The sequence below is a fragment of the Merops nubicus genome, unplaced genomic scaffold (assembly GCF_000691845.1).
Source record: "Merops nubicus isolate BGI_N331 unplaced genomic scaffold, ASM69184v1 scaffold21657, whole genome shotgun sequence".
NCBI lineage: Eukaryota > Metazoa > Chordata > Aves > Coraciiformes > Meropidae > Merops > Merops nubicus.
This window is the reverse complement of record NW_008619857.1, coordinates 235-15,075: the sequence shown is the minus strand read 5'-3', so window position 1 is coordinate 15,075 and position 14,841 is coordinate 235. Positions and strand designations below refer to the sequence as shown.

The 14,841-nt window shown below is 38.4% G+C and overlaps 1 protein-coding gene across 1 annotated transcript; it reads right to left on the bottom strand.

The window, feature by feature from the left end:
* Positions 1–222: 222 nt before the first annotated feature.
* LOC103776445 (vacuolar fusion protein CCZ1 homolog) lies at positions 223–13,545 on the bottom strand. The gene is made up of 14 exons (XM_008943955.1): positions 13,452–13,545; positions 13,232–13,325; positions 13,060–13,134; positions 11,994–12,041; positions 11,274–11,357; positions 8,830–9,005; positions 8,087–8,168; positions 7,391–7,452; positions 6,335–6,446; positions 5,710–5,743; positions 5,249–5,366; positions 2,888–3,046; positions 1,652–1,779; positions 223–567 (listed from the first exon to the last, which is right to left on the bottom strand). Exons 2-14 carry the CDS (start codon positions 13,238–13,240, stop codon positions 512–514), a joined length of 1,143 nt encoding a protein of 380 aa, XP_008942203.1. The 5' UTR covers positions 13,241–13,325; positions 13,452–13,545; the 3' UTR covers positions 223–511.
* Between the last annotated feature and the right edge of the window lie 1,296 nt (positions 13,546–14,841).

Sequence of the window (14,841 nt, the reverse complement as noted above, 5' to 3'; positions counted from 1 at the left end):
TTCTGCTTAAAACATTGTTGTTTATATGCAGTACTTCAGTCAAACTAGAAGAATTTGACAGAGAATGTAGATCAGTCTGAAGCGGGCACAGGAAAGAACAGGTCCACCTGGAAAGTTTTGTTCAGGGGTCTTTTGTAACCAGTCTAACTTCAAATTGTAGAAAATTAGCAGAAACTGACATGATGATGCAAATGAACACATGAAAACAAGAAGATGCCCTTAAAAGTGTAACAATTATTAGTTTTATTTTCCAGTAAAATATTCACATAATGGTATCAGAATGGAATGGTACAGGTGAATTCAGACTGGTTTTTATTAGTTTGGACATAAACATTTTTAAAATCTAAAAATTTTATGATCAGTGTTTACAGATTTTAGTAGAAATTTTGATTCTTACAAAGCAAGTATTGCTTTACTATTGTCATTATTCCAGTCAATAATATGACTAATAACTTCTCACGTTGAACAAGTGTCTGACATTGACATCTTCAATAAATCAGCCCTTTGCAGATCAATCCAAGAAGAAAATATTATTAAACTGTGTTGCACAAAGTTTCTTCACTTCTTCTGTAAAAAAAATAAAAAGAAGGTATTTCAGTATGATGTGTTATCTCCACAAGAAAATGCTACAGATCATCAAGGAGACTATAACTGAATTCAAATAGAAAAAACCCTACACACTTTGTTATTCTGTCTTCAGCCTTGACTCAGTGTTCTCTTACTGATGTTTTACACTGTCTGAAAGATGAGTTGCATTCTAAGTGGCTGCAGTGTCAGTGATGGTTTGAGTTTGCTGCTTGGCCATTCATCTTGTCAAACTTTTATACTGCAGCAACACAAGACTTAGCTTTCAACACTAGGAAGTCTACTGTAACCCCTGTTCAGGGGAAGGGGGGATTAGGGGAGTCTGTTACAATAAACCAAGTCAGCAAAACTTCTGCTTTGTGCTGTTTAGTAGACAACAAATCTATCAGGCACAGGAACACTCGCTTACTGTTTCTGTATGGCAGGTTTGATCCTGAAAGAGAACTAGAAATTACTGTGACTGGTCACTGCAACTCCTTTCTCTTCTTAAAATTTAGGTTGCTCTTGGAAAGTATTAATTCTTTCCTATCATTCCAGTGAGCACATTGCCTCCTATTAAAACAGAGCCCTGAAATTGTTCCAAGTAGGACTCAAACTGCCATTTCTCTTAAAGATACAGTTTGTCAACTTGCACTCTTAAGTCATAGTAAATCAGTCTTAAAAAAGGATGAGAAACAGGACAACAATGGAATGAGGATCACTGACAGGATAGACATTATGTACAAGTAACCTACCCATGGATCACTGACAAATAAAGCCTAACTCAGTTGTAAATATGTTCATCTCCCAACTGTAGTACACTTCATTAATTACTCCTGAGCTAAGCTCACAGATCTCTATTACTTGCAGGAGGAGTAATGACTGCTTAATAATTAAGAATGTCTGCTGAATATTTATGCTGTTCTTTCAGAGCTGGTAGAAGGCAGACTAAAACCTTATGCAGACTTACCCGGTGTAGCATAGATGAAGCCCTCTCTAGATTTCTTGGGAGAAGGACATATTCATTTTAAATAGGACATACATTGTAGTAGTAACTGTATTAAAGGTAATAAAAAGCAATCCTTACCATTAACTTCAATCAGATTTGCATTTTTTTGGTTCAGAATAACGTACAGTTCTCGCTGGTCAGACTTCTTCCCAACTACCCAGTAATCGCTCATGGCCTTCACAATAATTTCCTCATCTTCATCAACTCTGAAAGACGTTTTAGAAAGTAAAGAAGGTGGCAGCAAGTTCATCTTCAACAACTTTATTTGTAAATGTTAGGACAGCTTTGACAGAAAATTGTTGTGCAGTATCAAAGAGACTGCCAATACTAATTTCAACATAATTCAGCTATCCAGGATGAAAGCTTCATAAGTGGCTGCTGAGGAGAATTACTTATTTATCTGGAAATGTAACTAATTTGTCCATCAGCCAAACACTCCAGTGCTCTGAGGAAAACACCTGTCTTCCACACGGTTAAGGACACGCTTTGTGGAATGATGACTTGCTACACAGTGACCAAATAATGAGAGTCGGAGAGGGTGTGGTGATACCAAGCTTTCACACTTTCAGTTATTAAACCTAGAACTAAACCGTGCCCAACAACAAGACATACTTCATAAAGCTATTACTGGGGACTTCCACAGTATGATGAAACACTTTCTTTTATTTATAGAAAAATAAAAACCTTGTCCTTAAGCAGAGTGGGAAAATTGCTAGTTGCTAATTAAGAGTTATAGACATCACAGTTATTAAAGAACATGAAAGTGCTGAATGATGTTTATAGCAAGAGAGGGTCTCTCACACCTTGAATCATGATACTCAGAGGCAAGAAGACAGTTATCTTCTCTGTCAGCACTACTGTAGTAACTGCAAGGTTTGCATTTCATCTATTGTCTAATCCCTAAGAGCAGACAGCTGCTTCAGAGGAGGGTATAACGCAGGCGGAAGCAGGTTTCCCTGTCCTTCACACTACTTAGCCAGAGATCAGACAGACTTAAGCACAGAAGCACAAGGCTTCATGTCCCTTTTAAGTTTGTTACGGCTACTCTGAAGTGTCAAATGGAGTAGATATTTTCTTGGATAGAGGCCCTGGCACTTCTGTTGTCCTTTAAATTATTTTTTTAAAAGAAGTTTTGTTCAAGACAGACTACTTCTAAACCAGCAAAAAATAACTGACCCATGTTACACCTATCTCACACAGCTATGAATAGCCAGCCATGAGCAAAAAGACATGAAAGCTCCACTCATTTGAAAAAAAAAAAAACAACTACTTGATAGGAGGAGTTACAAGGACTATTAAATAGTTAAGCATTACCTGGAGAAGTCACTGTTGATGTCACCGAGAATCTTCATGAGGTCAGGGTGAACAGATGCAAGTGATACACTGGGTGTTTTCCTCATGTGAATGGTACTCTTCTCTGCCAGGTTCATGTGATTGAAATAGATAAACTTAAACTGAGGCTCCTTCTCAGCCCTAGAAAGATTGTGGGAAAAAAAAAAAACAAACCCACAAACCTGTGACTTGCATATGCAGACACGTTTGATAAGCACAGGCTTCCCAGAGAACAGGTAACTAGCCAGTGCAAAGCTTACTCTGACATACTGAAGGCACCTCCACACTGAAGAGAACCAAGTACGTTAAGACTCGTGGCAAGATTAAACTTGATTTTAATACACTTAAAAAAAGCAAGCCTGCAAAACCAGATAGTTTTTCCCCTTCTGCTGGTTAGGCTGCTAGTAAATAGATACAGAGGACTCTAAAGGCCTTATGCCACTTCCTAGTAGCTGGTTTACATTTTTCTAATGAGTTCGTTTTTCTCTGTCCCCATTTTGTTTCCTTGCTGCTCTCCCGTGTGCCAGTCCACCTTGATGCTAGGTCTTTAATTTGATCAATAAGTAATCTTCTGCTTGCATGTTTGTTATTTGTTACAATCAAAAGAAAGAATTCTTTGATCCAGGCAGCTATAATTCTCCCTATCATTTGTGTGGGCCAAGCAAAAGACTATTTTCAAACTCCTGCCTTAGCCGTCTTCCTCAATTTTCTTTTATCAAGTTAATATAAAATCTTCACTTAGAGCTGTAGTTTTGTTTGAAGTCACAACAAATTCAGACCAGCAAAAACTGGCTACAGCAATTTGTATTTGAGGTTATCTATTATTTAGAGTTCGGGAGATACTGTGATGACACCACTCAGCTTAGCAAACAACCAGATACCCTTGCTCTCTGTCACCCAGATGAATTAGTCAAGAAACTGTATCATGTTTTCAGGACACCATGGCATTAAACTTTAAAAGAGTTAAAGCTGCCAAAGCCAGTCCCAGATGACATTAAAAAACCCCAAGTTTAATGATTTAGTAGATCGGCACAATTTCAAGCACATCCTATTCCATACTCTGTGATTCTGCTGATTTAGCATGCTACCACTAAGTAAGTTCAGTCACACACCTATCTTGGATCTAAGTCCTCTTTTGTTGTCACATGTGATGCTGTTCTTGCTTCCCCAACAACAAAAAAAAAAATCTAAAACCAAATACAATTTTATGGAGAGTCAACTACAGTTCTGAGGTACGTTTTCTAAAGCATTAACATTCCTTTTCATTTGACTTTTTTCTTTTCCCCCTCAGGTAGTTACATTAGTCCTGCAAAAGAGAACAAACAAAACTGTTTTTTTCCTCACCTACCATACACAGCAACACTTCAAGAACCAGTAATTCTGGAGAAAAGTACTCAGCTGCAAAGCTTGCATTGTAACCGAATAATCCACTCACTGAAATTCCCACTTCAAACTCTTCAACAAAAGTTCTAGTATCTAGACATTCATTTTCCTTTTGAATTTGTAGCAGTGGAGAGTTACATACAGTCTAAGGCAAAACTCAGAGGTGAGTGACGTCAGTGCCCACTTGAGGTGAAAAACACAGTTCTTTAGACATTATACAAAACAGCAGCCTAGGAAAGCAGAAATCAAAGGAAACCAGCACAAAGAAGGATGTGGGCACAAAGACAGTGATATTTAAAAAATTTTTCCAAAACCGTCGAATATTCTACTAGGCCAAAGGCTATTTGTGAACAAGATGAGATTGTTATCCTCAAGAAAAGCGAGGAAGCATAAACTGAAGTTAAGGTTTGGCAGGAATTTCTACTTCTCTACTTAAATATGAGAGACAGTGACAAAAAACTACAGCTTCGGCTGGCACTTCTGCCCTCTCGAGTGTATTTCTGCAGCCACAGTAATCTGTAGAACTCATCTCCACAGGGCAGCTAGTTTCAGTTCATGTAGGAAAGAAGCAAAACCTACAATTTCTACCGCTTGTATCTGAATAACCTGCTGATAGCTGGGGGATGAAGAGCAGAATTTAAATTGGTAATAGTGAGATTTACCAATATTTACATGATTTTTTTTCTGCAACAGAGGAAAAATATTTCAGCCACAAAATAAACATTAATTCCTAGATCAGTAACGTGTATGTTGTTACGTCAGAGATACCTAAACATGCATCAACAGGCAACATATAAATGCTTAAGATGCAGAAAGGTAGATAAACATCATTTAAAGTATGCAGACAACTCAATGCTTTCAATGTTTGGCCTCATGTTACCATTATTTAAGCAGATCATTAAACCTGATTTTTAACCAAATAATGAGGGACTGCAACAGGAACAGAGGTGTGGTACAAACCCTGATATTCTCTTGTTGATGTTGTATTGTTCACATATGTCTGATGCCAACACCGTGAGCTGGGGCCCAACAATGCTGTCCAGTTTGCGGCAAAACTCCAGCGTAGGTGGAATTGAAGCTAGGTGGTGGGTAAAGAAAAAGGAGAGACTAAATTCTCTTCACACAGGTGAAGGTGCAGTTTCTTCTTTTAAGCATCAGTGAGAGTCCTGGGACAACCTTCTCTCATAACCTTATGGGTGATTTTGAAAGTGCTTGGCTAACTGAAACAACATTTAGTCATTTTATTGTGTAAACTGAGTTACATATACCACTGGAACAAAAAAAAAATCAAAAGGCTGATAAAAGCATTAATGGTGAAGAGACGCAAATAGCAACATTTTTTTTTAAAGAATAAACCAAGTTGCATGTAATAGCATTTTGTACTATGTCTTGTCAAGTAAGTGATGCTAATAGGTACTTACCATCAATCATAAAGCAGACAGCTGCACTCATGGCCTGGAACAAAAAAGTTAAAGCAAAAAAAAACCATTTATAACAGGTTACCTCAACTACCTCAAATAAACTACAAGAATTCAGTGAGGTCACACAAAGAAAGTCTACTTTAAAGGTAACACTCGAATTGGATAATCTCTTTGCAATTCTGCACAACCCAGGATAGTTATGTTTTTAAAATTCAGCCCAGTTAACAGCTCTTAAGTTGTAGGAGAAAGGTAAAATTTGCTAAAAATGCATTTTATGCAAGGATATATTTCTGCAAGAAACTTGCACTTCATTTTTAAAGTGTTTTGTTTTACTGAGTAATGCTACATAAAGCTAGGTATGGAATTACTGAAAGTAACTGAAGGCTGGTATTTTGTTTTAATAAGACAGTTTGTTCTGGGGAGGGTACAGGAGAAAGGAAAAGGGGGATTCAGGCTTTAAAGCTTTAGGAACACCAAAGTTTTTTGTCTCTTTTCTTTAGCCTGGTCACATCAATGCATCTTTCTATACAATTTCTATACAATTCTGAGCATGTCACATCAATGTCGTCTTCACTGTATATGGAGTCCTAATTATGTGGAATAATTGCAGAGAAAAATGCAATACCTTATAAACAATTAAGTGAAGCTCTTCATACGTGTCATCAGTGTTAACAAATATTTTGGGGAAACGGCACTTTGCTTCTGGATCGTTAAGATTTAAGGGTCCAGTAAGGAACCTAGAAAAAAAAATTCAATAGGTCAGATGCAATGAATTCTTTTATTTCAGTTTTTCCTATTTAACAGATGTTCTTGAAACTAACAATTACTTGCAGGTATGCATATTTGAATACAATGAGTTTTCAGCTATCCAGGCAGGCGCAGAGCCCTTTATGTATATATAAACCTCGGCGCTCTTCCATTTCTGAAGTAGTATTATGCTCCAAAGTAGCATATATCCTCCAAAGAGTTACAGAAACAGGATCAGAAAGCCAGAATAACACTAAGGAAATACAGTGTGCAGATCAAAGGGGCAGCAGCAAAATTCTTTGCACATACAGGTTTTGACTATCTTTAAAAATAACCCTTTTTTTGCTGCTACTGACTGGGAAAGCACTCTTCCTTTGCTTTCCAACAGTACATTCAAATTAATTTTATGTAGAACAGTCATTTATTAGAAGCACCTAAGCTTGAGGCAAGGGAGAGGGAGGAACAAGGAGAGTGTGCCAGTGCCTCGATCCCCCCAAAATACAATAAATCAGGCAGGAGAAATTACCATGATTAAAGAAAGAAGTCTAAACCCACAATTATTCAAAATAGTAAGCACAGAGTCCCCCACTCTGACATGCTGAGTACAGCATAAAAATAAATAGATAAATCTGTAGATTAAATCTCTCTCTTTGTCTGAAGCACTTGACTAAAAAGAAATTACCAGAGCAATTTCAACATTTTTCATGCAATGCATTAAGAACAGTGGGGAAGAAAAATAAATATGCAGTAATGTTAATGAAGCCTTTTTCTCTCTTTTTCCAGAGGTCAAGTTTCACATTGCACCAGCTTCTGTACAACCCTCTGGAATGAATTATGTGCAGATTATGTACTCAAAATACATGTACTCCTCCCAAATATTCTGCCCTTGAGGTGCTACTTGAAGCAGTAGATGGTGACAGTAAAGGAGAGCTACCTTCCATAGTGTTGTAGATTTCCTGGCATTTCAGCACGCACTGGAGAATCTCTACCCGCTAACTGAAGTGGAAAAAGAACACATGCAAGAAAAAACAACTTAGAGGTATTTTCTGTTATATTTTGTGAACTGTCTTTAAATCAGATTCCAAGCAAACTATTTGCAGAAGTTATCACTCATGAAGATATATGCTTTTTGTGTAACACGAAGGAGGTAAAGCTGAAATCTAAGAGATGCTGATACAACAGGGCATTCTCATTTTGCATTTCTTAATCTAAACACTTATGGTGCTTTTTGCTGGGGGGAGGGATAACTAACTCCATGTGGTCTTATGGCCCTCCATGCTGCATACAGCCATGGAGCTGAAGTGAGTTGTTGGCAGTACTGAGCAGTCAGCAGGTACCAACTTCAGTGAGCTCCCTGTCACCATCCCCTATTCCAGCTATCAGCACAGTTCAGATCATACGTGCTGGGTGCAAATACTGCTGAGTTTAGTAAAGTGCCTTGAAAGCAATACATTTCTGAATTCCTAAATTAAAAGTTAAGGGTGGGGGGAAGATAATCCTCTGGTATTTTAGTCCTTAGTGATACCAAGGGAAAAAAGAAAACAAAACAAAACCAAAACCAACCAAACACAAAACCCATCAGCCACCTCCACACCTCCACTCCCCACCCCAAAAAGGCCAACTAGTGTACCTCAGGCTCCATGTGCCTTGGAAACAGAGATGTCGTGAGATACTTGTACAAAATTCTCATATCATCTTGTTCCAGTCCACTCCTAGAGCATCAGGGAGAAAAAGAGACACAAGTGTTGTTTGTGCTGCAGTTCAGATCACGTGTTTTCCTCTAACCAGACCTTGAGTAAAGCACATACTAAACTAGCAGAGCAGCATTTCAGTGTCTTAGTAGATTCAATCCCAGAACATTCATTTTTAATAAAATGATAGTTCATTTGCTAAATACAAAACACATCTAAATAAGCTGTAAACCAGAAGAGAAATGAAAACAACATTTAAACAAATAAGGATCAAGCTTTCTATTCTTGTCCATTTTTAAATAGAACTCTTCACAAGCATTGCAACTTTCTGGTTCAGAACCACATAAAGAACAATCCTTTAACCTTCCCTACCAGAAGGTTCTACAAAGGAACTTGTGTATATACACAGAGGCTCTTGCAATGGAAATTACATTTCTCTAGCTGCTTCTCCGTCCAACTTAGAAGTAATCATTTAGAATCTTAGAATCACTGTGGTTGAAAAGGATCTCTAATCAACTCCAGCCTTCCTTTGGTACAGGTTAGAGATTTTAAAGCTAAAGACCAATGTCTTTTGTACATATCACTCATCCTGCCATTCAGTTTTCTCATAGCTTTGCTGTTTTAGCACTGATTTACACAATGAAAAATTGAAGACACACAGAAGAATTACTGAAGTACCTACCAGATAAGCTGGTCGTTGTAGAGAAATGCAGTATACTTGACTATGTTCAGGCTTTCTTCCATCCTATTAATAAATGACTGAATTTTCAAGTAAGTCATTTTGTCCAGTGGAAAGAAGCTGATTCCACAAAACACATCCAGCAGATCGCAGGACTGTAAGTGCAGTGTCTGCAAGTACTAAAAGAACAACAGTTGTTTTTAGAATGCAGAAAACTTCCAGTGTGTAAATTTAAATGACAAATTTGAGTCTAATCCCTGGTAATCTAGACTAATGATCAAAAAAACACCCGAAACCCAAACAAAAAGCCACCAACCCTTCCAGTTCTGCTTGTATAACATACTCCTCCTCATGTGAGGCCAGACATTTTAGTAGGGCCTGTAGTGATAGGACATGGAGTCATGGTTTTAAATTAAATGGGCAGATTTAGATTAGAAACAAGGAAGAAAAGTTTTATGCTGAGGTGGTGAAACATTGGCACAGACTGCCCAGAGAGGTGGTAGATGCTCCATCCCTGTAAACATTCAAGACCACATTGAATGGGGCTATGAGCAACCTGCTCTAGGTGCAGATGTCCCTGCTCACTGCAGGGGGGTTGGGCTAGATGACCTCTAAAGGTCCCTTCCAACCCAAACCAGTCTATGATTTGATGTGTGAATGTGATTCCAGGTGTGTCAGCTTGGTATTATTTAATCATAGCAACAACAGTTTTTAAGGCTAGCTCCAGATCTTGTGAGAATATAAAAAAGCACAGCTTATCTTACCAATACATAATTTTAGAAGCAACTCTGTAGAAATATTAGCAGATAAATCCATTACCTTTCAATGTGCAAAGGAGAAGATAATTTCTATTACTCTCTTTCTTGACAGACTGTAATGTTCACCAAGAGATTTCAAAGTCACTATCAAGCACTGTGCTGTTAGAGGAGTTATCCAGTGGCTCCCTCTACAGGCACTTCACATTACCAAAAAAACACCAAGTAAGATTCTTACAGACAGTGTGACAGATCTGTCACAGTTGATAATCTTCAATCTCATTTCCGTTCAGAGTTTCAGTGCAGTCCAAGCCTGCCAGCAACATGTCGCCAATTTGTTTGTTAGGCTTAAAATAAAACGGCTTGCATGACAAAACTTCTCAGAGCATTTCTAATTCCCCAGCAGAAGAGAAACAACTTCTCCTTGGATTTTAGCTATACAATTTGATAGCGATTATTGTTTTATCTTCAGTAGGAACTTCAAAGAAAAACAATGTTTTAAAGATAACCTAATACTTCCCTTTTTGCCATGCTCTATTTTTTAATTTAGTCCAGCCAGAAGTATATACTGGCTGATCAAACAAGTACTCCTCACGCCAACAGCATTCATTCTGAAGTCTACTACAATCTTTCAATAAACAAGCATGAAACCCATTCACTTTTGGGGTTTTTTTTTGGGACTTTTGTTCACACACTGTGTTATTTTAAAAACCTGTTAAGAGAACAGAATTTTAAACACCAGTAAACAGTGTCCACACATCATCATTATCATAGATCAACATTCAGATCTCTACCACAAGAGAATTAACTGCTGACAACAGTCCCATTTCCTTCCGTGCAAAGAAAAATGGGGGGGAGACAGACATTTGGTTGCCATCTTTTAAAGCTAGCTTGGTAAAACTTTTCCTGTAGGAACTCAAACTTCTGCCAGACATGACTACTCAGTTACTTTATGTGAAAAATACCTGAAAAATATTTGATTGATTTCTTGCTCAAAAATAGGCTTTTCTTTCCATCCTTCCACTAAAACATGAGCTTTTACAGACTGAAATTTAATCCTGAAGACTAATTACACCAAAGGCATATCTCCTGAAACCTTATCAGGCACAATTACCAATTCCACATGGCAGGCGAGAAGTTAACAATTACAACTGTCTATTCCTTCACAGTACTATGGGACTTCCAAGTCTGAGCACACAGGCTGTGGAATCTCCATCCCTGGATATTTTCAAGACTCAACCAGCGAAAGCCCTGTGCAGTCTAGTCTGACTTCAGTGTCACCCTACTTTGAGCACGAGGCTGAACTGGATGACCTCTCCAGATTCCTTCCAACCTGAATGATTCTGCAACAGTTACTCAAATAGGTCTGTACAGATTATCACACCAACCAACTCAAATGTAAAATGTAATTTCCAAAGAATGAACATGATTCTATCAGAAAAAATATCTGACAGCTAAGCTGTTCCATAAAGCCATAATCCTGCTTGTGGCTCATCTCCACATAAAGGAACCTACCAGGTTATTAGGAAGCAGGAAGTATTTGAAAAAAAATGAGTAGCCAGATTTAGTTGTATCGCCACTACACCTTTTCCACTACCTATGTTCTATAGTCACACTGCAGCCACTTAAGGCTTTTGCATTTTATTTCCAACACAGAATCACATTGTATATGCCTGAAAAATAAGCTCTTACCCGATGGAAGAATTTCTCTAGTCTCTCCTTTAGAACTTTTACACCTCCATCTTCCATGGCTTTCAGGAATGTGCCATTGAAAAGCTAATAGTTAAAAGGATTAAGAAAAAAAATCAGTTGGGTGGATAGGCATTTAGAGTAATTTCTTCTAACTGAGCCATGAATATACCTACACTACAGTACAGCCTCTGTTTCTCAGTATTTGGACTCCACATAGAACCAGATATACCCCTTCTTTATAGAAAAAAAAAAAATCTCATATTTGCAGAGCCCAGGTATATATGGCAGCAGAGGCAGAATTAGAGAAAAAATTTAATTCTTTAATGATATTAGAGAAATTATTTGTGTTGCTTAAGTATCTTATGCTCTTGTTTTGTAAAAGCCAGACTGATGGCCTTTATCCAGTATAATTTCTCCAACAGATAATATCTAACACTATGAAAATCAAACGCTTAATAGTGTAACTGCCCATGAGAGAAGAAAGCTGGACTTCAGAGCAATTAGAAAGCTATTATTTTTACAATAAGCTAATGAATGAGCACAGGTAACTGCAAAAGCTTTGTTTTTTCTCTTCCATCCACACCATTACAGCTTCAGGAAGAAAGCAGACAATAGTAATGAGACAAGAATGTCAAAGCAACGATGAGCTTGCACACCCAAATGGTACCATTAAGGATCTCTTCCTCTGCCCAGAAGAGGAGCCTCTAGCATTAACTCTACCTTGTACATGCTGTAGCACTGCTGTAGGACTGAACTATAAACCTTGTCCTGCAGGAGAGAGAGGACATTAGTGAATATAAGCAGAGGCAGAATTTCAAATATTTTGGCTGAGCTATGCATAACATGTGTTCCAAAGACCCAGCAAACACAAAGTAGAGAACTGAATCTCTGAAAAGTTAAACAGTATTTTCAGTCAGCATCTAGCAATTTCTTTGTATTTAACAAGTACTATTTCAAGAAATGATGTCCCTTCCCCCCTTACGTTTAATACCAGAAGTGCCTTATTAACTCACACACAAGATACAAATAGTGCCCTTCCCTGAGGGCAGCAGCCAGTGAAAATGAACTTATTTCTGACTACTTTTCTTTTCATCCAAGTCAAAGGCTTAAGGAGGTGGGATGCCATAACAGGTTTTTCTCGGGCTAGGATTTAACCCAGATGAAAATAAGTATTTTGTAGTTTGTCTGGCAAAATAAGAGTGTCTGTGCTACCACTTCTTTTCTTAGAACACAATGAGGAACAGAACTTGTGCACACTGTCATGAACAGAGGCAGCATAAGCAACCAGCTTTATAATATTATCCCATCTGGCCAAATACCCTTCCTGTACACAACTAAACTTACCTAATGGTACTGCAGTTTGGACAAGAAATCCATGAGAGTTATAAGCTGTTTGGTTTTCCAGGTTATTAGTAAAGGTTACTAGCAGTCTTAAGAATGTAATAATATATACTTAAACCTAATAGAAATACATAATTAATAAAGTTCTTGCAGGATTTTAAAACAAACAGATCCTAAGAAATATTCACTTGTTCCAAGCTAAAAGTCTTACAGCTCTACATTTCAGTGATGTTTGTTGAGCTATTCTGAACTGCTATCTGGATAATTCTTGGTCTTTTCTTTAAAATTCATAGAAAAGTATTTCACCCTTTTTTCTATTCATGGATACATATAAAAATAAAATCAACCTGTCAGCAGCTCATGAAGAATCAAACTAAGCTATTTCTGGAGGTACTCTTAAAATACAATATAACCTATTAAAAAACAAAACAAAATTCAGTCTTACCAGTAATTCTTCTTCCTGATATTCATAAACTGGCTTTCCATCTTTGTGTTTCTCTATTATGGGATTGCGTACGACCTAGAAAGTGGAGCAGGCTGGCATTAGACAATGCAGAATGCATTGACAACACTGCGATGCCGTGTTTTAGAAAGGTGCACATCACATGCATAAGTACCATGACCATCCAGAAGTTTTCTTCAGGTTCATGGAAAAATTGCCTATTCTTCTGCGTATGTAGAGATTTTGCAGGTTTTGTTGGACTAAAGGTCCTGGAAGGAAAATATTTATATAAATGTAGACATTTATACACGCTCGCTAAACGGAGACATATGATTGGGAAATAGAAAAGGCAGTGCCTGTGCTCAGACAGTGAGCCACACCATCAGACATCCTACCTTGTGAACTGTACTATAGCTTCACACAGTCCCACATTCCTAATTTTTTCATTCTTTTCTACTTCGTTTGGGTGATAGAAGAGAATCTTCTTTTCTTCCTAAAATTTGTAAAAAGAATCAAAGCAAATACTTTTCAAGAGAATCAGAGTTAAAGGATACCACCAGTTCACAGCTTGCTGTTTTTTTTAACTTTAATCCCTTCATTTCCTAGGCAGAATTTTATCTTGGACCTAAATGAGTTTCTGTAATAACAGATAAAAGACATGTTTATGTATACTTAAGCAGTCAGTCATCCCAAGATATCTCAAAATGCTTTATACATTGAAGGCTATTGAAATCATATGCCCTAGTCACTTTACAGCTACTTCAAAGCAAGGCTAGCTTCAAAGCCAGATGGAAGCATGGCCAGCTCCAGAGATAGCTCAGATTGCTCAAGGCTATGTTCAGTCAAGTTTTTAATATCTCCAAAGATGGAGATCCCACAACATTTCCAGGCCTTGCTCTGCTGTTTAGCCACTTCACTGTGAAGAATTTTTTCTTCTATCTCACCAGAATTAATTCTCATCCTTTCATTTCAAGAACTTGACTCCACCCTCTATAGCCACCCTTTAGAGAGGTGAAGACAGTCAGGCACCCTTCCTTCAGTCTCTTGTCCAGGCTGCACAAATCCAGCTATCTGAGGATCTCCTGGTACATCGCATGGACTGCAGCCCCCTGACCAACTCAGGGGCTCTCCACTGAGGTTGCTTCAGCCCATCAGTGTTTTTCCTACTCTGAGAAGCCCCAGAGGAACACAGTCCCCACCAGCAGTCTGACAAGTGTTGAACAGAGATGAAGCAACGACTTCACTTGACCTCCTAATGCACACTTGCTCACACAGCCTGGTGTGCTGTGGGTTCTCACTGCCACAAGAGCCCACTCCTGCTTCATGGACAACCTGTTGTTTGCTAGGACTCCCTGGTCCTGTTTTGCAAAGCTGCTTTCTAACCAGCCAGCCCCTGCCTGTCAGGGTGCATGGGTTTATCTCCTCCCACACACAGGACTTTGCATTTGCCTTCACGGAGCTTCATGAGGTTGCTGGTAGTGCTTTTCCCCAGCTGGCTGAAGGTCCCTCCAAACAGCAGCCCTGTCCTCCAGCGTATCAACAGCTGCTCCTGGTTTGGAGTCACCCACAGACTTGTTGAGGCTGCGTTCAGCCCCATTGCCCTGGTCACTGGTAAGCACGTAAGTATGCTGCCCTGTCCAAAAGCTGTTAAAACTAAAGATTATTGCATGCACCATACAATATGCTGTTACCAAAAAACAGACTACAGCTTCTTGAATTTACTTATTAAGGATCGCAATGGCAAGAAAACACCAGCAATAACTTGACCATAACCAACTTCAACAC

What these genes read in the sequence shown, in the direction of transcription:
- LOC103776445 (XM_008943955.1), bottom strand. An exon ending in TAGAGAAATTCTTCCATCGG is followed by an intron (nt 9,006 to 11,273) that starts GTAAGAGCTTAT and finishes TTGTTCTTTTAG; the next exon opens with TACTTGCAGACACTGCACTT. An exon ending in ATCAACAAGAGAATATCAGG is followed by an intron (nt 3,047 to 5,248) that starts GTTTGTACCACA and finishes CAATCTTTCTAG; the next exon opens with GGCTGAGAAGGAGCCTCAGT.